The 24,145-nt window shown below is 45.0% G+C and overlaps 2 protein-coding genes across 2 annotated transcripts in view; one reads left to right on the plus strand and one right to left on the minus strand.

The window, feature by feature from the left end:
• The window catches only part of abi3bpa (ABI family, member 3 (NESH) binding protein a), a 53,198-nt gene extending 43,299 nt beyond the window's left edge, over positions 1 to 9,899 (plus strand). Inside the window, exons 15-19 of the mRNA XM_084311484.1 lie at positions 5,234 to 5,313; positions 6,050 to 6,079; positions 6,217 to 6,375; positions 6,480 to 6,602; positions 8,589 to 9,899. Coding sequence (XP_084167610.1) covers positions 5,234 to 5,313; positions 6,050 to 6,079; positions 6,217 to 6,375; positions 6,480 to 6,602; positions 8,589 to 8,704 — 508 coding nt within the window. The 3' untranslated portion in view covers positions 8,705 to 9,899. The remainder of the gene's footprint in view (positions 1 to 5,233; positions 5,314 to 6,049; positions 6,080 to 6,216; positions 6,376 to 6,479; positions 6,603 to 8,588) is intronic.
• A 487-nt stretch (positions 9,900 to 10,386) lies between these two features.
• tfg (trafficking from ER to golgi regulator) overlaps positions 10,387 to 24,145 on the minus strand; it is a 46,111-nt gene continuing 32,352 nt past the window's right edge. Inside the window, exons 7-8 of the mRNA XM_084309432.1 lie at positions 13,398 to 13,490; positions 10,387 to 11,776 (exon numbers count right to left, since the gene is read on the minus strand). Coding sequence (XP_084165558.1) covers positions 11,358 to 11,776; positions 13,398 to 13,490 — 512 coding nt within the window. The 3' untranslated portion in view covers positions 10,387 to 11,357. The remainder of the gene's footprint in view (positions 11,777 to 13,397; positions 13,491 to 24,145) is intronic.

The raw sequence follows: 24,145 nt of genomic DNA on the forward strand, positions 1-24,145 counted from the left end.
GCAGTGCCGATTTTACTTCATGTTAGAGAAATTAAATACATTGGAGCAGCACTACTGGAGCAGTGATTGGATGATGGACTGCATTTATAAAGTGGTTTTATCCAAAGCGCTTTACAACGTATAACTCACATCCACCCACATATTCTCACAACGATAGCCAAGGCAACCATGCAAGTTTCTAACCTACTCATTGGGTTAGGGGTTCAGTGTCTTGCTTGCTATATTGTCAGGAGGAGCCGGAATCGGATCCGGGGACCTTCGGATTACCAGGCGACCAGCTCTACCTCTTGAGCCGCTGTCACCCATATCATGGATGCGTTCTAGTCTGTTTTTTCTGTGTTATTCAGCCAAAGCATCTAAAATACTACCGGGTATATTATACACACACACATCAGGCAGTTTCATTGTTACTGTAGGGATGGGGATATTTAGTATCATTCACTCCACACTTCTTCATGAGCAGTAACATTGCCAGTAGGATGTCCGATATTATCGGCCTACCGATATTGGCATTAAAATGTAATATCGGAAATAATCTGTATCGGTTTTCAAATTTTTTATTTAAATTTTTACATTTATTTAACCTTTATTACCCAGGCAAGCAAGTAAGAACAAATTCTTATTTTATTTATTGTGAAAAGTATGCATAATGTTTTTTTGGGGGGGGGGGGGGGGGGGGGTATCGGTATCGGAAATTAAGAGTTGGACAATATCGGTATATCGGATATTGGGGGGGGGGGGGGTATCGGTATCGGAAATTAAGAGTTGGACAATATCGGTATATCGGATATTGGTAAAAAAGCCAATATCGAACATCCCTAATTGCCAGGGTTAGGGGTTCGATTCCTACTGGGGCCACCCATATGGAAAAATGTATGCAGTCATTCCGTTGTAAAGCACTTTGCGTCATACTGGTACCTGAAAAGCGCTATAGGAATGCAGCCATCACTCCTCAGTCCTATATGGAGGACGAATGCAGAAGTATGACCATTTGCAGGTATTCTCACAGCATATTCAATCAATCAACTTTGATTGATGTGTAGCAGAAGAACTAGAGTTAACTGAAGCCTGTGGGGAAGAAGTACACAGTTCCTTTACTTAAAGCTAGTGGTACACGATAGCTATGAGCTAACTAACGCTACAGGCTCAAACACCCTACGGCCGCCGCTGTTGTCGCGTCCACAAGCTCCCCGGCAGGACACCCGCGAGAACGGGGCACACAAAGAGGAGAGAACCACCCCAAATCGGGCACTCATGCAGGCCGACAAGCCGGACGCCACGGCACGTTGTTAGCACAATAGTAGCCCACTGTGATGCACCGAGTGGGCCACCTTTGATCAACATGCAGCGACGTGTAGCTTGCATGATGCGTGTGCAGTGCTTTGCCACACAGGTCTGAGAGAGGACCTGCACATGATTTTACTCGTTCCCCAAACTCCTCTACATGCCCCGATCTAAAATGGTTCACGACAGTAGACATAATGCTAACGTTAGCCAGCGCGATATATCCAGTAGTACTATGACCCGACGGGCATAAGGCATACGTTTCCTGAAGTGACGTCACGGCCGTACTAGCGTCTGATAAGCTTTTAGATTTGCTCGTGCATGTTATTCGTGCGTGGACCTTTTAACCATTTCTGAGTGAAATTTCCGGCGTCAAATGGAAAAAAATAAATAATTAAATTAGATACCAATGATGTAAACTACCCATAATTGCAGAGTAGGGTTAACCTGCAAGTTGGGCTTTAAGTAAAAGTAGAAATACCAAGATAAAATTGTACTCTGGTACAAGTGAAAATATCTCCAATGGAGATGTAATCTGATATTGAATTTACTTAGTAAGTATGCATTCTCTATGACGTTTTGTGTATTCCAGTGCTTGGGAGCATTCCATTGACCTCTAAAGGTTATGTTAAAGTGGTATGTGGTCCAGTTATGCTGCTCTCATTACGGTTATGTTAAAGTGGTATGTGGTCCAGTTATGCTGCTCTGATTATGTCCTCTTCTTGGCAGACTTCAAATGTGAAAATACATTATCTTCCATACATTTCTGCCATGTTTTCTATGTAAAATATCTTTCTTCAAAGTAACTATAGTAACCGATGGGTTCAGATAAATGTAGTGGAGTAAAAGTACAGAGTTCCCTACAATTAAAATACTACACAACAAATGTTACTTAAGTAAAAATACTTGTTTACTTTTCACCACTGCCTGAAGCTGGGTGGAGTGGGTTATTGGGTTTTTTATTAGACTCAGTCCTGGCTAGCACACGCTCTCAGGACTCAACAGAGTCTTACTTTGGGTTGGGTTAGCTGGCCCAAAGGATCGCCAGGACATCTGAACATAACACATGGGATAGTCATTAGCTCTTTTATGTGTGTGTGTGTGTGTGTGTGTGTGTGTGTGTGTGTGTGTGTGTGTGTGTGTGTGTGTGTGTGTGTGTGTGTGTGTGTGTGTGTGTGTGTGTGTGTGTGTGTGTGTGTGTGCGTGCGTGCGTGCGCGTGTGTGTGTGCGTGCGTACGTGTACCATATGTGTGTTTGTGCGGAATCTGACCCATAGGTCTACTCAAAGTCATCTGGAGAGTCAAAATATCAAATGTCAAAGCTCTGGAGATGAGAGGAATATAACGTTAAAGGAACATGTCAACAATAAGTGCTTACCGTCTCCTTCAGAGTCAAACGGATAGATACCAATTTCCTCTTTGTGCATTCAGTACTCATTCATTCAAACCTTTATTTAAGGCAACTGAGGTTTCCCTCATTTACAGTCACGTCAAGTGTACATACAGAAATAAGCTAAAATAAGGCATATAAAATCACAGCATATAAAATCATAACAATAAGACAACAAGGTGAGACAGAAATAAGGATGACAAATCAATTATAACATGTACAACTTGATTGACAGCGGTTGGAGATCAAGGTCTTAAACTCTGCAACAGAGGGGAGAATCTCAAATTTAAGGACTGTTGGAGTTCATTCCATGAGCTAGAGGGGCATCGTAGCTAAATGCAGATTTACCATGTTCCGAGCAAACTCATGGGACCAGCCAGTCACTAGAACGGGTTCCATAGGTTCCAAAATGATATAATGATGCAGTATAAGGAGGTAGCTTACCAGTAAGGGCCTTAAAAATGAACAAATACCAGTGTTTGCTGCGCCTCTCCATCAGCGAGGACCAACCAACCTTCTCAAGAGGACACAGTAATGAGTGTCGTATCTATCATTAGTGATGAATCTGAGGGCAGTGATATAGAGTCCAAGGATCTTGCAGCCAGATAGTAGAAAGCACATAATCAGTGTCACACATCACTGTAATAATCATTGTTATATTGTTTACACTGCCTTTTTTATTAAGGGAACTATCTTACTATTTCTTTCACTATTTGGGCAATTTTACACAATTCCTGTGAGTCTATGGAACACATCTGTATGTTTTTTTTCAAAGAAATTCATTGTTTTGTATTTCTAATCAAGTACTCTAAAACAGCTTTTTTTCACTTCAAGATTTAAAGCTGTTTTGAGGCTGGGCTCCGCCCATACTCGGAATGCGATTTGAGTGACAGACCCCCACCTGTAGCTCTGCCCATACTACTCTACTAACGTCAAATGTGAACCTCATACACAAACAAGCATACTTTTTCGAATACAATACAATCCACAAAGGGATGACACCGAAGCAGGTACCCATGCCATATGATTTTGGGTATAGAGAAAAATGACAGGAAGAAAGAATAAGATTGCTCTCTCACTCAGTCTAACTCACACACACACACACACAACACACACACACACACACACACACACACACACACAGTGCTTGTACTAACGTTAGATTTTCTTGGCGCAATAAACAGAGCTAAGATAACCCCCCCCAAACACACACAAGGAACATAATCATTCATTTGCAATACACACAAGTAGGTCTACATATATACAACGAAGCACAGAGCTAAGATAACGTTAGCTAAGCTAGCTTGCTCTCTCACTCCGTCTAACACACACACACACACACACACAAACAGTGCTTTTACTAACGTTACTAACTTTCTTGGCGCACACACACACGGAAGAGTACCGTAATACACAAACGGATGAATGAACAAGGTCCTACTGCTAATTAACTAATTACGACATACTGTACTTACTGATTCGATGCTTTCTTTCTGTCTCGAAGACTTGGTATAGGCTAGCTCCCTTCTTTAGCAACAGCCAGGAAATCACGGCAGTATTATCCTTCGTCTTTGCAAAAATCCAAAAACGAACTTGGCCCATTGCTTGTGGAGCACGATATCATTATCACCTTATGTTATGGATGGATCATCACCGTTTGTACTCTTCCTCTTCATAATTAATAGTTTGCCATTGTAGGCGATCGCCCAGCTGTAGTCTGGGGAGCTCTCAACTCGGCGACGACGGCGACAAATAATGTTACCTCCTTGGCCGGTTTGACTATAGTATTTTTATGATTTACCAGAAGTGCTGTGTCCAATGTACTGTAGTCTGGTGAAAACGCACGTTATCATCCATAAGTGTGATTGTTTTGTCCTCTTCTAATAGTCTCCACAAGTCGCGATCGCCATAGCTCACAAACTTGACCCATTGATGACGGATTACGACATCATCAGGGAATGAATGCAAGGACATATTCGCTGCTTGGCAATCAGGAACAGAACAACGTATCTTGCCCGTTTGGCTCATAACGTTTTTAAATGCTAACCCAATGCTAGCTCACTGTTAAACTTCAATTCCACGCATTTGCTTGCGTACTGCAATAAATAATGTTTGAGTGTGTGCACCTGCGGTGGCTAACTGGCAACAAACATAGAGGGGGCGGGCGTTATTATGCAGATGAGAAACTTTTGACGTCAAAGGTACGCTAAGTTTCAGATGACTCACTTCAGTGAGGGACAATATTGTGAGATGAGAATTGGAAGAATGCGCCAAAATGAGAATTAGAGACATAGACCCCATTCATATAAGCCCACATAGCTAGAAAACAATGCTAAACACTGGAAAAGGCCATTTATAAGATAGTTCCCCTTTAAATTTGTATTGTTTACTTCTCCACTGTACTATAATTCTATTACCTGTCCTGTACCATGTCTTCTACTACCTGTACCTCCCCTCCCCATGCTGCTATGATGCCTGAATTTCCCCCAAGGGGATCAATAAAGGAATATCTTACACCGATTGAAAAATAACCCCACGTTGTTCACCGTTTATCTTTCAGCTACGAATTCAAAGTAAAGCCGAAGAACGAGCTGGGAGCGGGACCGGTCACCGAGCCTGTGGTCTTCAGCACGGAGTCAGGTGATCTGCCGTCTGCAGGGAATACCTGACAACATGTGTTCGCTTTTAAACCAGGAACTAATTAGCTGCATGTCGAGCCTCTGTGGAGTGTGTGTTGTTCATTATCGGCCCGCAATTAGCATAGCTTAGCACGTCAAAAGGTGTGTGTGCGGCCTGTGTTTGTCTAATGATTTCAACATGGTCTATTCATTTCTTATTGGCTACCACTGGGCCCTGCCTGATTGAGACCCGGGGGTCGCGTCTCTGCGCGCCAGACTCCACCGCCAGGCCTCGTTCCCAACACCAACATGGGAGACGGGACACTCGGGGGCATAGTCATTCGATACGCAGAATTATCAACACTGAATAAAATGCTCATGTGAGCTAATTTCACCAGGATGAAATAACTCGTTCTGCGGGGAAGACAATCCACTTCTGGCACTGCTTTGTTCTCCGCTTCGCTAGGTTTCGCTTAATACTTCCATGTGGCGATAGCGCTAATGCGAATAATGGAATGATAGATAATGGTAATAGAATGCATCACCGCCTGCCTTGTAATCAGGCCCCGGCCTCTAGGGGCTAACGCTGTTATTGTCCATATCAGGCCAAATGGGCATCGCTCCTGTGTACACTAACAAACAGAACGAGTCGCAGCTGCTCTGAAACAGGATCGTCCCGGCAGTGTCGTGTTCTCATTTAAAAAGTTGTTGCGATGATGACTTTCATTCCAACTGTAACCCCCTTCTCCCATCTGCAGCGGATCCTCGGGTGAGCGAGAACGTCTCAGGTGAGTCTTATCTGCCGTTATACTTCCGTCTCATTGAACCGGTATTGATGTTTGGCCTACAGTGGTCCTCCATCATGTCTCTGCACCGGTGGCGAGTGGGTGAAATCTGACCTTCACTTTCCTTCTCTCTTTCCCAGGGAAAGATGCCATCTGGACTCAGTTCCCGTTCAGAGCGGACGCCTACTCCGAGTGCAACGGGAAGCAGTACGTGAAGAGGACTTGGTACCGCAAGTTCGTGGGCATCCAGCTCTGCAACTCGCTCAGATACAAGATCTACCTGAGCGACACGCTCAACGGTAAGTGTTTTTCTTCTCTCGCGACGCGTCCCGCACCATTGATTTCAAACGTGTTACTAGTTAATAGTAAACCCTAACTCTTCATTGACCTTTCACCGCTGTAGGGAAGTTCTACAACATCGGAGACCAGACGGGACACGGTGAGGACCACTGCCAGTTCGTGGACTCCTTCCTGGACGGACGGACCGGCACTCAGATGTTGGCTGATCAGCTACCAAGCAGAGCAGGTATGTTGCCTTGTAACAAATTACAATAGAGGATGTTGAGGGATGAAAAGTAAAGCGCACCCCTAAAAAAATCACTTTATTACCCACTTGTGAAAAAGGGTTTAGCCACCTTTTATGTTGTAAATTCATGCTATGATAATATTACAAGTAGGATAGCGGCCAAGCTCACTTTTGGGGGAAAACACAGACGCATGATGGATGTATTTGGTCTGTATAAAAACAGCAGAACACATTGTTTGAAATGTTTGTTTTGTTAGTGCATCAAGTTAAGTCAAGCAATTACTCTCCGACACCACTGAGCGTATGTGACATTGTGAAATTCTATTTTCAGGCCCCTTCAGTCTCCCCTATGGTATTCCCCCATTCAGCTGCAGGATATTTCCGCCATTTCCGTACCTGGACATATTATGCTTATTAATCTCTTATGGGTGACGTAAAACCAAAAAGGTAAAGAGTATTTTTGGAGGGCGCGATAATCTTAAAGGTCTCCTATCTTATAAATGGCCTTTTCCAGTGATTTGCATTGTTTTCTAGCAATGTGGGGTTGTACCAACACTGACTAGATGTGAAATTTCTAGCCAGTCCCGTTTCTTCAGTTCAGCTCAGACAAGAACCTCCCCCACTGAACCAAGCCATTCAGAATTGACTCGCTCTCCTACGTAGGAAGGCGCTGATCTGCCACCGCCCGCCCACAATCAACTGTGATATGTTGAAATTATGATCAAAACGGAGCGAGTGGAAATAATGCGGAAGCGGTTTCCCTGTCAGTCAGCACTTCCTCAAAAGAGAGAAAAAGAGAGAGACAGAGAGAGGGAGAGAGAGGCTCATACGGTGCGAGTCTCGGACCGCACTGCATTGGGAGAGAGGGGACTTATGTCTCTCTCTCTCTCTGTCAAGAGAGCACTCGCTGTATCACTGTCAACCTGTTGCAAAATATCATAGCGCACGCTCCCACGTGCGCACCCGTATTCCGATCCGTGCAATAATATTCACGGAGGTATATCTTGTCATGCGAAACAAGTTGCCAATGCATTGTCCCGTGGGATTATGCCCCCCCGCGGCGAAATTAATTAGTCCCACAGAACCATGCGTCAGCACATACATGCATGAAAACACACAGAGACACGCGCACACAAATTGGCCAGGCTGCTGACGCCTCGAGTCTCTCTCTCTCTCAAAGGTATCTGCCAGTGCAGGTGGGTGACTGTCAACAGCCAAAAACAGCTTGGACTTTGCAAGGGCAGAAAGTGGTGCACCAAAGTAATTGATAAAAAATACATAACAATGAATTTTATTGGAAAAAAAAACGTACAGATGTGTTCCATACTCATAGGAATTGTGTAAAATTGCCCAAATAGTGAAAAATAAAGCAAAATATGACCACTTTAATCAAGTTTTATTAGTTTGTTTTTCTGAGCAAATGTTCCCCGACTCCCGTTTACTCGCAAAGTTGTTTTCCCCCAAAGAGTCATGGCCTGATCGCAGATCAGGGTGGAGGGCGTATTGCAAGTCTTTGTTTACGTGGTAAATAAGGTCCCTCCCTGTGACGTTTTAATATTACGCTTATAATATTACGCTTTTTTTGGCAGTAAACAACTTAAACAGGGGTTAGGCAGCATTTCCTCAGAAACTACAACTTTAGAACAAAACAAAACGGATATGAATCATATGAATCATTACCGCTTACTTTTAGGTCATCCAGAGATTCATGAGCATAACATTAAAATGTCCGGGCAGGGAAATGGGGGAATCTCCCGCAGCTAAGTGGGGAAATACAGTAGAGAAGACTGACGGAGCTTGTTGTGAAAACGGATCAGACGTAACTTTTCACAATGGCGTACGGCCAGTGTTGGAAAGGAATCGCTTGACTTGACGCACAAAACAAAACAAACGTTTCAAACATAAGCATTCTACCGAGAGGAATTCCTGATGTAGTCCTGTCATGTAGGAACACTCATCCTCTATGCACCCCCCCCCCCCCCCCAGGGTTCTACAGAGCACTGCGCCAGCAAGCCGTCCACTTCGGAGAGATCGGAGGGAACTCGCATGCCACCTACGTAGGGTGGTACGAGTGTGGCACACCCATCCCTGGGAAATGGTAAAATAGCCCCCACCCCACCCACTCAGAGGGCTGTCCAGGATGCTGCCCGACAGGAGGAAGACGACCTTCTTCAAAGTGAGGAGGACATTAAGAGGCTTTTCTGAGGCCTGAATGGGAAGTGGGCCTCTCCCGTTACCATGGACACTATGGACAGGTCTCGTCTGTCTGATGTCGGCCTACTCTCCCGTGTATAAACCTGTACAGGACCACTAGGCGTCACAGAACTCTATGGAGCGCATTTGTAATATCACAGGTCTTACGTCACTATTTATCGAACCTGATACCATGATACAGAGGAAACGGATACAGGTGTTTCAGAGTGGATCAAAAATGTTTTGTGATCACGAAGAAAAAGAAAAAAAAGTTGGGAAGCTGGCTCCCAAAAAATATGTAATAACTTGTATGTTATTTATCAAGGGGTCGGTTATTAAATATTGTGTGTGTGTGGTCCATCTTGTCGAGATGACACAAATGTAAACACTTGCACGGTAATGAATATACATATAGTTTGTACGCGCACACAGAAGCAAGATGTCAAACTTTCGTTCACGTTCAGAGCCTGTCATGTGCAGTACAAGCACACACACATGCGGAATCGCCCTCACTTTTCACGTACTATTCAACAATACTTTGGATTGGCCTTACGGGATCAGCTTAAGTTTGCACAGTATAAACATTAAGCATTGTTCGTATATGTATATGGAGAGAAAGATAAGTCAACCCGGGATCGTGACTTGGTGGAGTCAAGTAGGGATCACAGGTGATAACAAATTGCGTAATCTATTGTATGTAGGGAGATCACAAGAGCCACGAGGTTCCAAGGGGTCACTTGGAACACACCGCTTCATGCAATTTCAAGTGGCAAAGACAATCAATGGTGTCCGTGCAGTCTTCGATTAAGTCTGCCTTGTGCCAGTATCTTTTTACACTTGAGTAGAAAAGGACAAAACACAATCCTTTGCAATATGGAAATTACATTTTCAAGCAAACGGTCCGATTGTCCACTGGTGGTAATCAGCCCTACGTGTATAATCTGTGCTTTTAGTTCAGATATGATACAGTACAAAGTGTACATAAAGCCTCACACCAACATCCACATGGAGCTTTCTGCTATAACTACATGACTGCAGTTGGAAAAGATGTTTCATTTTTTATATGCAATAAGTATCTATTTTCAACAATAAATCCTATCTATTTTCAACAATAAATCCTAAGTATGCTTCGCTTTTATTTGTGTGTTTAAATGGCAGTCTCCTCCATTATGCCTGTTAATAGAATGTATTGCAGGGACGACACCATCTACACAGTATAGTGAACATTGACTTTTGACAATACACCAAGGGCATGTGAACACGCACACATACACACAATCACTAAATGTCCTACAATAAGCCCAGCGAGCCCATTTCTTCTCACTCGGAGAGACAGCTCGTCATGAAAGACCAACCGCACGCTCCCCAGGCACACGACCCAGCCAACCACAGCTCTCACTCAGGAAAACAAATTGCAATACCAGGATTACCAGCGTTTTTCCAACTGGAAGGGCACTGGCTCAGCCCAAGCTCAACACGAGAGACATGAAGTCAGACACCACAATGTGGGGGAGAGAGAGGGGGGGGGGGGGAAGAGAGAGAGAGACAAATACCAAAACAAAAAGATTCATAAGGACTTCCAAAACTGGGTTTCAATCCTTTATTAGGTTTCAGAGAAGAAAACAAAATCAATGTTACAGTTTATACATAAACAACTAATATCACTTTAAAGGTGGAATTTTTTCAATTGATATATTAGTAAAAACCAGTGATAGAGCTAGAGCAAGAGAGAGAGAGAGAGAGAGAGAGAGAGAGAGAGAGAGAGAGAGAGAGAGAGAGAGAGAGAGAGAGAGAGAGAGAGAGAGAGAGCAGTAGCATTAAGCCATACTGGAGGTGATCTAAAGGGCTCAACATTGTATCATCCTTCTGGAGAGCCGGGATCTACACCTCCCGTCAGCAGTCACTCAAGCTAGTGTTCTCAACACAGGGCAGTTCCAATGACACGTCGTTAATACCAACACGGTGGCGAGATTGATTGAGAGGGGGGGGTAACGCTTCATTCAGATGGTGTCTCGTCAAGCAGCATCTATAGTCAAGATGCTCAACAAACCCCTCTGGCACGGTCAGTTAGATGCTTCACAAGTTATCAACTTAATCTCTTGTTGATAAAAAATAAAATAAAAAAGCATTGGTGTTAACATGCCAAAGAAATATAAATATAAGGATGGCGATTTCACTAGCGGAATGAAGAGTTACCATAGAAGAAGAAGAACAAAACAGGGGTTGATATGACGGCCTGTTTTGGTCTTCCTGGGTGTGTGCGTTACAAGACTGATTACAGGAGGGGGGGGGGGGGGGGGGCGGAAAGGAGGGGTGGTGGTGGTTTGGGAGAACTGAGCAGAGTGCCGGGTTGGAGAGACAGAGTACGAACATGGACGATCAGATGGCCGGGGGAGGGGTTGCTCGTTTCATACTGGGACTTATTTTGTACTGGGGGTGGGCGTGGCAGATCTGCACACTGTGTTTTACTGCCACCCCACTCCTAACAGAGCCAGAGCCACACTGGGGGGAGGGGTTTGTGTGTGTGTGGGGGGGGGGATCAGTAACACGTCCCGTCCTCTTTTACCGGTATCCAGGGCCTGGTTGAGCATAGCCCTGGCCATAGGGGGGACGGTTGCGGGCGTAGGGGTTAGAAGCCCCCGGCGGAGGGGTGACAGTGCTGCCTGGGGGAGGGGTGTACCCCGGCCGGGGCTGGTACCCGGGCCCCGGCTGGGAGCTGGGGGGCAGGTTGTAGTTGGCGGGCTGAGAAGCCTGGGTGGTGTAGTTTTGGGGGTTGAAGGCTCCCGGAGGGTACTGCTGGGCTCCCTGGGGCAGAGGTGGCTGCTGCTGACCGCCCTGGAAGCCCGGGGTGGGGGCCTGGCCGGGGGCGGGAGCCTGGGAGGCGGGGGCTGGGTAGTTCTGGAACTGCTGCTGCTGCTGCTGCTGCTGCTGGGGCTGAGGAGGGCCAGGCTGAGGGGCTCCGGGCTGGGGGGCGTATCCTGCTGAGAGAGCCAGAGGGAGGACAGACAGGAGAGACAGAATCAACGTCATTCATGTAGGGATGCACCGATAACCATAAACCCATATTAGCATTTCTGTTATGGCCAATAACCGATATTCCCAATGTCGATATGATCTGTACGAATAAGACACATTTCTAGGATAATCTAAATTTGGCACAGACTATTTTTGTACAAACTGAAAAACAATGTTAGCCCACAATCCTGTGCTGCGTCATTGTCAGATGCAAGTAACGTTACTCAAAAAAAACAAAAATAAGAAATGTGTTGTTCACATTTGGCCCAGTTTTGCTCATCGAACTGATGCAATCAATAACAAAATCACCAGCCGATATATGTTTGCCGATATATATATCTGCCCAGTCGGCCAATACAGATACGGTCGCCGATATATAGTGTATCCCTAACGACAGCTAGTGGCCGGGCTTGTGTCTTATAGAGCTGTGAATCTTCACTGGCCTCACAATTAAATTAGATTAAGATTCAGCTGTCCACGATTCGATTCTACGATGCAGGTCAATAATATATTACATCCTCAATTTTATAATCTATATTGCACATGGCTACTTTTTCATCAAATAATACAAGCAGTCAGATAAATTAACTTTTATTTAGAAAGTTCTTAAATCAGAATGTCAAAATAAATGTCTTTACTAGTCTTTACTAGTGTTGCATGATACAGATACTAGAAAGGTATCTCGATACCCAGCTGTTAACAATGGTTCAATACTCTTTTTATTAGTATCAGTATTAGTATCAATACTTTTAGAATAGCCTGATGCTGTATTTTCTATGAGTTGAGTGGATGCATGACTCACTAGAGCACTAGCTTTTTTTTAATAATACAATAATATCTTTGATTTGTAGGTAGGGCTGTACCGAATGTAATTTTTTAACATTCAAAGCTTCTATTGAAGTATTCGAACGAAGCTTTGAAAGTCATATTTTATGATGTAATACATTCATTTAAATTTGATAAATATCCTAAATTTTAATAAAGTGATTAATCTGATCTATTTTTTTTTATTAAATCAACTTTCTTTAATGGATATAACTCATCAGTTTCGTCAACATAAATAATCCAATAAGGGCACGGTTGGTACGAAAGTGATGGTGACGTCTTGATGGAGTGCTGAGTGCCAAGCGGATGCAGATAGGCTACATCATTTATGATAAATGTTTTATTTACATTTTTATGACGAGTCATATATTATAATAGTATAATACTATAATATTAGTGTAGCCTAATCTTTATCTGCAACTGTGAAGAAAAAACCCATTGAAACAGAATGAATAGACACATACAAAATATATACAAATAAATAAAATCTTTTACAATTTTTTTATTCAAATGTTGATTTAGAATTCGAATGTCAACATTATGAACGAAGCTTCGAACTATTCGGAACAGCCCTATTTATAGGGCGCTTTATAGTTGTGGAGCAAATCCCAAAGCGCTACATTGTAAAAGAACATAAAAGCTAGCAAGAGAGTAAAAAAGTATTTTAATAATCGATTATGTTCTGTCACTGCATCAATGCAGAATCGTCCGCATCGCGATGCATCTTAGAATCGAGAAATGTCCACACCCCTAGTGTCTTACCAGGGTACTGCATGGCATACTGCTGCTGCTGCGGAGCGGCGGGCTGCTGGGGAGGGTAGCCACCTGGAGCCTGGTACTGCTGGTACACTTGACCTGAGGAAACACACACAGAGAGAAGAGAGTCAGCGCTGAAGTATGTAGATACCTACAAACAGTAGTCACATAACAACAAGACAAACACCATCACTCATAACATCGTTAATACACGCCAATACGTGCACACACAGAATACAGCAGAATTGGCTCAGTGAAAACAGATGCAACCAGTATTATTAAAAAACATTTGTTCCTTGAAACGTCCCGCGCAGAGACATGGCTCTTTATGGCAGATTACAGTCAGTCGTGCAGCTCCAAGCTAAACAGCTAACATTGAGCACAGGCAGGTGCCGGAGCTGAGAAACACATACACTAGGTTTCCAGTCCATATATAGATCGTCCCATTGTCATCCTGTGATATTGCCAATAGCCGATGCTCTCTCTCTCTCTGCAGATTGGTCTGCAGTCTTTCAGCGCAAACAAATACAGCTTCAAGATTTAACAAATACAGTCTATTATTTCTATATTATATTATGTAGGGTAATATATATGGCTACAAGTATAGGCTATTGTTCAAATGAAAATGAAGATTATCTTGTGGATTGGGTCGACAGCGACACATGTGGTCCGGGCTATTGTTCAAGTCACGCAATGTTGGTACATCTGATTGCATTGTTAATTGTAGTTCAGCAAATACCTGTTAAATGTGATCCGACTGGATTATCAAAACGTTCCTATCGCAAGAGAGACTTGCGGAGGAGGTGACAGAGAGAGAGAGAGAGAATTGATAGACATTCACTCTCCAAGAACATTAGAGTGACTGGTGGAATGTAACTCAGTGCCGTCAATTCCAAAACTGTCAAACCTAATCAAAATAGCCTAGGTCTGTATTCCTTTATGGCGTTATAAATGCTCACACGTTTTATTATCTTATTGAAAACGAGGCGTTCAATATGTTATGCTATGTTATGTCGAGATTGTTAAAACTATTGCAAAGATGAATGCAATGTTGTCATTTGCCATTTACGCGCAGTGGCACAAACAATAGACATTATAGGCAAATTATATTTGGAGGGTGAAATCTGGCAAGTCTCAAGTTTCAAACACCCATGTCAAAATGTATGTGAAAACAGCACAAGCAGACATGTTGTATTAAGTGTTTATTTTGCAGGTAATGTTTTGTGTTAAGGGAGGCAAACTAGTCCGACAGTAGTCGTAATTCACAGCGCACATTTAAGGCACAGAATCTATTTATTTCATTTTACATTAGGCCTATATTTACAGACACAAAGGCTATGTAATGGCACATGTTGAAGCTTAATGCCAGTCGGTTGGTTTGGTCTCAAATCGCCCCAAAAATTGTCGACGTTGTGCAAATCTGCGACAGCTCTGAACGTCGACGAACCACTAAGTGGTCTTCCATTATCAGCGCAACCCCATCGCGCACAAAGAGAAGAAAATCACAAACACACTCACGATTATTCTCCCTCACTCAGACGCACACACTCGCATACAGTCTCATAACCAAATAAATGTGTCTGAGGCTACTGTCTGTGCAAATACAGGCCTGTCCATGTCTGCAGACAGCCACTTCCCTCCCTGTGCTTTTATTAACCATGACTTCACTAGTCTACATGCACATGTGGGGGAGGAATTACTGTTCTTATATCTACAACCTCTCAAGACCTCTAGTGTGGGCTCAATAGCAGCACTTCGAATGGCCTCCGAAAATCAAAGTAGGTTTAATGTGGAATATCGTAGATAATCATCCCGTTTGATTAGCCATCGTCTACATCAATCAATACCATCTTGCCTGACAAGGACATAAATCTGGCTCCTTTTCTACTGTACAGTATGTTCAAAAAACAGGGTAAACGGTTTCTGGAAACTGGCTGACTTGAGGTTTTCCAGTGAGAGTCTGCATGTTCAGAAAACATGTGAAGACTTGGCAAATCAAAGTTTCCCCTTTATAGGCCTGGAATCACACTCCGAAGCCCCTGGCTGGCATGTGAAGTGGGGCAACAACACATAAAAGCACAAAGAGTAAAGACATAATGACAGAAGGCCACACCGGGGTTCGCTGGGTTTTCATGTGCCAGTAAAACCCGAGCGTTGGTTTTCCACTCTTTGAGAGGACCTATAATGGAGCCCTGAGGAACTCCGGAGAGTGTGAGCAGAGAAAAGCTGGACCCTGCAGGGAGATAGTTAATCCTGGGCTGAATCTTCTGTAGTCGTGTCAGAAAATCTAGCCGCTCAAGGCCATAAAAAGGTCAGTAATGAGCGCATATTGTTTAGAAAGTTCTTACACGGGACGCGTTAAGAGACACTTTCCCGTACTTTCATAGGGAAATACAGACCAATGGTTGCAATACAGACAGACAGCTAGCTGGCTGCTGGGGCTCACTGTGCCGAAAAAAGTACCCGTAAAAAGGAAGGGAATATAAAAGATAAATAAATTAAAATATCTAATGGAAACGTTTTACACTATAGTTTAGAGAGGGTTTATGGACAAAAGTCACTGGAACACCCGACAACAGAACACATTATATAGCTTCCTCGTGTCTCTAGGTATTCATCAGTTAGCCTGCTGGCAAACCCTCTGATGTCTCCCGATAGCCCACTGAATAACACGCTAATGTTAGCACCATGATCCCTGTACAGGTATGCGTGTGAGTGAGTGAAACTGGCTTCTTCTCATTTTCTTTTAGTCTCCTAGAACCATGGTCTTCATTGTGTGTGTGTGTGTGTGTGTGTGTGTGTGTGTGTGTGTGTGTGTGTGTGTGTGTGTGTGTGTGTGTGTGTGTGTGTGTGTGTGTGTGTGTGAAATTGGCGTCTTCTCTTGTTCTCTTCAGTCTGCTATCCATCATGCGTGTTATGCAACAGTGACAGAAGGATGGGCTGCTGTCAGGACTTATTGGCCAGGGGAGCTCATTTCTCTCCAGCCAGTCCAAGAGCCTGGCCTTCAGGCTGCCCAGGGGACCGAGAGAGGACATGGACTCTATGGAGAGACACTTCACTTCAGCTGCAGAAATGACTCAGTGAGTGTGCTTACATGCACATTCTGGATACTAACCAATATACCGGTTAAGGGACTTAAGACAGGGCATGGTGTTTATATGCATTTTAATATCCCAATCACCCATATACGTGAGTAAAAAGTATTATTCCTAGGATTTACCACGGGAAACTAAACAAAACCCCCAAAAAAACAAAAAGAAGAAAGAAAACGAGATAATGCGTTTACATGCAAGTCTCTCAGCCAATATCGATATATATCCCAGTGATCATATTCAGGTTTCTCAGTCGGGATATGAGCTTATATCCTGGCTAGTATATACGAGATACGCCGTTTACATGTGCCAACTCATAGATGGAATACTCAAGTATATTGAATAATATTGGAATAATAATGTGCATCTGTAAAACACAACCCAGTGTTTCGCTGCAATTGACCTAATCTAAAACGCTGCCCTCTTTTCTGGTCCGAGGGAAGCAACAGTTGTGATTGAAAGAAAGAGGGCAGGGCTAGTCAATTCTGCTCACTTATGCGGATGCTTCCAGGTCATGAGGAAAAACCTGGCACCATTTTTACAGTTAAGAACCATATCCAACCAAACACGTCAGCGAGACACACAGGCCTGCCCATCTGATAAACATCCTCATGCATTGCCGGCACTCATTCTGCTTCGCACGTGTCCAGCTTTCAGTGCGTGCTCTTGCTCTTACACAGAAACAACAGTGCTGTGAGGTCCATTAGTGTCCGATACACAAAAGGAAAACATCTACACCATCTGCTGATGTATCTAGTTGTGCTTGTTAGTACGTCTATATTGACCTAATAAAAGTGAGCTTGAGGGCACCTTTAAAAGACCACGTTATGCTCATGTGAAATCAGGCATTCACAGACCAGAGGTCTTTGTTTGATTAAAAGGACAATGGCACCCATTTAAAAAATGCACATACCCACTGTATGCTCTTCCTGTGCCCCAGGACAGCTGAGTCAGTATTTATGAACACGTGTCACTCTCTCCTAAAGCTAGAAATCGGAGAGAGAACCCGCCAATAGGTGGTCACTTCTATGTAAAATATGGGTAAATGGTAAATGGCTGCATTTATATAGCGCTTTTATCCAAAGCGCTTTACAATTTGTTCCTCACATTTTACCCATTCACTCACACATTCACACACCAACGGCGGAGGCAACCATGCAAGGTGCCAACCTGCTCATCGGGAGCAATTGGGGGTTAAGTGTCTTGCTCAAGGACACTTCAATACGCTGCCCGGGAGGAGCGGGAATCAAACTGGGAACCTCCGGATTACCAGACAACTGCTCTACCTCCCGAGCCGCTGTCACCCCCATATGTATGGGGCTGCTGATTAAGAATGGGTCCCTGACATCATCAATGTTTGTGACCAAGTTAAGTTTATATTCTAGCATTGCTAGAAGGTGCAAGAGCACACAAATCGTGTAGGGCCTCAGGTCAGAGGCCCATTCACCATCTATGGAGCAGCCCCAGATTTCACATCCCAGTCACCAATTGGTGTGTTCCCACACTGGTTCCTAGCTTTAGAAAAGAGTGTTCACACATACGGACTGAACTGTCTTGGGGGCATAGAAGAACTGTCCTGGTGGCACAGAAGAACAGGATTCTTAAAATAGGTGGCCTTCTTCGGATATCGACCGCTCGTATAAACCTCCCACTGGCGCATGCGACTTCTGTCAACAAAGCGGCAATTTCCTTCTCCCAGAAATTCCATTCATTGTGCCAAGCTAGGCTAACATGCAGCCAGATAGCGTTCTACTGAACGCACAGAGAGGAAACTGGTATCTATCTCCCCGTCTCTCTCTCTGGGGAAGACGATAAGCTAATTTCCCAAAATGTTGGCATGTTCCGTTCAAGTCTTTGAGCCACAGCAAGCTACACTCTCATGACGGAAAACTCTGGAGACTTTCCTCCCCCGACGCCATTTTGCATTTAGCAACACTACCACGATGATTGTGATTGGTTTGAGAAACACAAACACCCCAGTCTTCTTCCCTAGTGCATAAGAACGGGTTCTGCCAAACCTCTCTTGTAGTGTGGAGAGAGGTCTGGCTGTGCGAGACGACCTAGAGACTGGCATCGTGACAGAAGCACTGCACCCAGACACAGGTGCAGCGAGGACAGGGTTAGAGTAGAGTAGAAGAGCAGACTGGGCGTGATAGGAGTGCCTGGCTGGGAATAACATGTCCCTGCAGCTTACATCCGTGTGCTGACCATCTGCCCGCCTCGGAGGAACGGACGAGAGGAAGATGAACTGGTTAAGTCATGGATTTCCAGGAGACTCTTGCCATTGCAGGCTTGGAGCTCCACCTGACAGCTTGATATACGTCAAATGACATCCAGCCAAAGTCCTCAATGACCCAAGTGGCTGAGGTCAGTATGAGGCCACCTGGAACTGATGGACATGTGATAAACACGGGTCATTTAGACACAGCTTCTGCAACTCAATAGCATTCATTCACCTTCACAAGGTCCTGACTGGGGTTACAGAGGTGGAACGTTTCCATGGGAATTAACAGGAATATGGAGATTAGCAGGGGGGGGGGGGGGGGGGTAATATGCTGTATATGGGTTATTTGCACAGGCTGCATTTACCATGTCATTGTCATATACAGATACATAAACCTTATGATAGGGTATAAACATACCGTGTGAGTATATATATTAGGGCTGTCCCCGACTAAGGATTTGGATAGTCGACTATGATTGGCCGAAATTAGCCGATAGTCGACTATGAAAAAAAAAAGTATAATTTGCAAAAGCAGACAATTGGTCCACTGATGGATACATCTTGATATTTGTCTAGTCTAGTGTGTTCATTAGATGGGTGAAATCCTCTTTCAGTGCCTCTGTGCCTGTTTTCTTAGGCAGTTAGCCTCTGGTATGCATGCCATTAGTGTTAGCCACGCTTCTAGGCCTCTTTTCTTTTGGAAAGAATGATAAAAAACAATAAAAAATTAATATTATATTTTTTATTTTTTTGTATTCGACTAAGAGGCTGGCAGTCGACTACGGCTCCTTTCGATCGATTAGTCGACTATTCGACTAATAGGGGTCAGCCCTAATATATATATATACTTATATGAGTCCCCCTCCAAGAAAAACCTTAACATAAATCTGTAAAACTGTATGTCTTCTCCCTGGACCTCCTCCATGTCTTCTCTCTGGTCCTCCTCCATGTCTTCTCTCTGGTCCTCCTCCATGTCTTCTCTCTGGTCCTCCTCCATGTCTTCTCTCTGGGCCTCCTCCATGTCCTCTCTCTGGTCCTCCTCCATGTCTTCTCTCTGGTCCTCCTCCATGTCTTCTCCCTGGACCTCCTCCATGTCTTCTCCCTGGTCCTCCTCCATGTCTTCTCCCTGGACCTCCTCCATGTCTTCTCTCTGGTCCTCCTCCATGTCTTCTCTCTGGTCCTCCTCCATGTCTTCTCTCTGGACCTCCTTCATGTCTTCTCCCTGGACCTCCTCCATGTCTTCTCTCTGGTCCTCCTCCATGTCTTCTCCCTGGGCCTCCTCCATGTCTTCTCTCTGGGCCTCCTCCATGTCCTCTCCCTGGACCTCCTCCATGTCTTCTCCCTGGACCTCCTCCATGTCTTCTCCCTGGACCTCCTCCATGTCTTCTCCCTGGCAATGACCATCTTCATGTCTTCTCCCTGGACCTCCTCCATGTCTTCTCTCTGGTCCTCCTCCATGTCTTCTCCCTGGGCCTCCTCCATGTCTTCTCCCTGGTCCTCCTCCATGTCTTCTCTCTGGTCCTCCTCCATGTCCTCTCTCTGGTCCTCCTCCATGTCTTCTCTCTGGTCCTCCTCCATGTCTTCTCCCTGGACCTCCTCCATGTCTTCTCCCTGGTCCTCCTCCATGTCTTCTCCCTGGTCCTCCTCCATGTCTTCTCCCTGGACCTCCTCCATGTCTTCTCCCTGGACCTCCTCCATGTCTTCTCTCTGGTCCTCCTCCATGTCTTCTCTCTGGTCCTCCTCCATGTCTTCTCCCTGGACCTCCTCCATGTCTTCTCCCTGGACCTCCTCCATGTCTTCTCCCTGGTCCTCCTCCATGTCTTCTCCCTGGGCCTCCTCCATGTCTTCTCTCTGGACCTCCTCCATGTCTTCTCTCTGGTCCTCCTCCATGTCTTCTCCCTGGGCCTCCTCCATGTCTTCTCTCTGGTCCTCCTCCATGTCTTCTCCCTGGGCCTCCTCCATGTCTTCTCTCTGGTCCTCCTCCATGTCTTCTCTCTGGTCCTCCTCCATGTCCTCTCCCTGGACCTCCTCCATGTCCTCTCCCTGGCAATGACCATCTTCATGTCTTCTCCCTGGACCTCCTCCATGTCCTCTCCCTGGACCTCCTCCATGTCCTCTCCCTGGCAATGACCATCTTCATGTCTTCTCCCTGGACCTCCTCCATGTCTTCTCTCTGGTCCTCCTCCATGTCTTCTCCCTGGACCTCCTCCATGTCTTCTCTCTGGACCTCCTCCATGTCTTCTCTCTGGACCTCCTCCATGTCTTCTCCCTGGACCTCCTCCATGTCTTCTCTCTGGACCTCCTCCATGTCTTCTCCCTGGACCTCCTCCATGTCTTCTCTCTGGACCTCCTCCATGTCTTCTCCCTGGACCTCCTTCATGTCTTCTCTCTGGGCCTCCTCCATGTCTTCTCCCTGGACCTCCTCCATGTCTTCTCCCTGGACCTCCTCCATGTCCTCTCCCTGGCCATGACCATCTTCATGTCTTCTCCCTGGACCTCCTCCATGTCTTCTCCCTGGACCTCCTCCATGTCTTCTCCCTGGCCATGACCATCTTCATGTCTTCTCTCTGGACCTCCTCCATGTTCATGTCCACACTCGGATGCCTCATCTTCATTGTCAAACTATCTGAACATGCGACGGGGGATGAATCAACTGAATTTCCAAATTAACTGAATTTCCATTCAATCGGGATATTTTAACCAAAGCACACCAAATGACCTAGTATTGCCTTATGTGTATTTTCCACCTAGAATAAGTTCATTATTATAAGATTTCTTATTGCAATTCTGCACAATTTCCAAGCTTAACATCCCATGGAAAAATGTCCTGAAAATCTCCAAGAATTTAATGGAAAGTGTCCAACCCTTTGCAACCCTAGACTTCTCGTGGCCCCAGTGGGAGACTCAGACAGACCCCCAGGCCTCTGTGAGCTTGTATCCTTGGCTATAGCAGCACACCTGGAGGTGGAGACTGGAAAAGCATTCAGAATCACAGCAACAGCAATGAGTGTCTGTTCCAATAGTGCTTAGCAATGTAGAATACAGAAAGGGATGTTTTCAGCCGAGCTTGCACGATTATGACAAAGATAATAATTTCAAATGGACACCTGTGATTGGTCAGACAGTGCAGAATGATGAGCGCCTTGATCCGACATGGAGGAGCAGGCATTCTAAATGGAACGTGTCGATATCGCAGTCGACGTTTAATTCATCATGGAAAGCCGGTGTGGGACCATCGACCTCCATCTGAATACGTGACTTAACTCTTCCCGCTGGACATGCTATGGAGAGGCCCGAGACCTCGACCAAGCCAAACCGCAAACCACCAGTTCAAGCAATGTAGTCATACCGCGGCTGACTTTTAGTGTTGCAGGTGTGGCGAGGAGTCAGCGGTGTGGTTTCTCTGGTCTGGGTACAAGTTATTGCTCTCTCAGGGTGAAACATGGAGCCTGCAGTGCAGAGCCAAACCACAGGCCCGAATCAATCTACTCCATCAAAAACTGAGGTGGTAAACAGCAGGGCTGATTCATAACGCCAGCTGCACCTGTCTGGGCTTCTCTCACAGGGAGACAAGACAAGCCTTGGAATACCCATTTCCTTAATGTGGAAATCAGATGGAAGGTGTATAATGCAATATTACCATGGAAATCCATTTTCCTCCTGAACTGGATCCCAGAGTGGATTGGTGCTGAGGAGACAAAGTCAGCCGGGTTTCCGCTAAAAAATTAATTGGTGGCGGTCCACATGTCTATGTACCAGATGCATGAGAACTTCCAGTCCAATATTATCCATGTTGATCGAGTGTATTGCGATAACGTTATACCTGATGCTTAAATGGTCAATCGTCAATCAAAACGGTCACAATTACCATTTTTTATAATTAACGTGACATTACCTCCACTCTTTGTCTACACTGCGGCAGCTTCTCATGGAATGGCAGATTTCTTGAGTGTTTGGATCCATGTGGCACAACTCAGTTAGCAAAGTGGACGACATGTTGCTGGTACAATTTGGAGATGCACAAATGCAAACCGTTGTTTTTATCTTTTAGATAACACTACGGTAGCTGTATTCCAACGCAACAAACTTTTCGTGGTAATGTTACTCTCCATAGAATCCTCAAGCTCCAGCTTACACTGTTCTGTTTGTTTACCTGCTGCTCTCGCACACACGATTTCAGAGAGACTTCTGTTTGAGTGTTTCAGTGGCAAAAACAAGCACTCTTACTGGACGCACGTTACTTGGTAACCAAATAAAAATAAGTGGGAATTATTTTCACAGGACATTATGACCGGAAAGACTTAAAAATGTCGACTAAAGAAAACACTAATTACCGGATAATGGAAACCCTGGAAGTGAGATGTTTGTTAATTTTCATTCCCTGTCCAGTAGCGTCCGTCTGATCCCTCATTAATACATTTCTCTGCTGGCCGAATAGAGACAAGCTCTTTTCCATGAAGATCTTAAGTCCATGTCCAAGATAACACAGGGGGGGGGCACGATAAGGCCTCCGCTGACTAAGATGAACACTCGTCCCATGGATACAATTAGTTACACTGTGTTGATTCTTCAGCGCTGAGACCATCATTAATCACTCAGTTGATGCATTCATTTTTTTTATAGTCACTTCAACAGGTATCAGGCCAAGAGCAACAAAACCACACTCCTCCAGCGTTCGCTGACATCAATGCCCCAGTCGACGGCAATCCAAAATGTGAGCCGAACAGCTGTGATGCTGAATGCAAACAATGCAGTACGCCATAAATACCAGTATGTGGGTTTTATGCATGGCTAGACCGTTCCAAGCTGTGAACCGTCCCGCAGCCCGTCGGTTAGCTCAACTCGGATCTCTCCAAGAGTGAGTAAACAACACGAATCCAGAATTCAATAAACCCGTCTGCGGATAGAATGTCACAGCTGTATTGTTTTCCTGCTGGAGTAAATGCTTTGGTCACGGCTACGTCTGAGTGAGAGAGACAGAAGCCGAGGGGTGTGAACATGGCTGGTGTGTGCGTGCGTCCGTCTGTCTGTCTTACCAGCCTGTGGTAAGAACTCATCCGCCTGCGCGAAACTCAATAACAACGAGTGACTTGATCTACATTTTTCATACTTCCACCCCAAATTTTCGTATTGAAAATGTTTGATCAAATCATTGAGACTCTCTGACCAACTCATATAGAACGCAATAAAAGAAGAGACAAGGAGGGAATGGAGGGGAAAAACAAGCCAGAGTGGCTGACGGTGAAGTCTATGGTAGGAGCCAACACTACCAGAGCAGAACACACTCCGGTGTCACGCCAGGCTAACTCGCCAGAAAACATTCCTGCTCACACGTCGAGACTCAGTGGTCCGACGGCGCCACCCACCGTACCTAGCGTTTACTAGAGCCCGGCCGTAAGTGTGATGGCGGGAACAGACGTTGGATTAGTGTCTCGAGG

This window comes from Notolepis coatsorum (assembly GCF_963971535.1).
Source record: "Notolepis coatsorum genome assembly, chromosome: 3".
Classification (NCBI taxonomy): Eukaryota; Metazoa; Chordata; class Actinopteri; order Aulopiformes; family Paralepididae; genus Notolepis; species Notolepis coatsorum.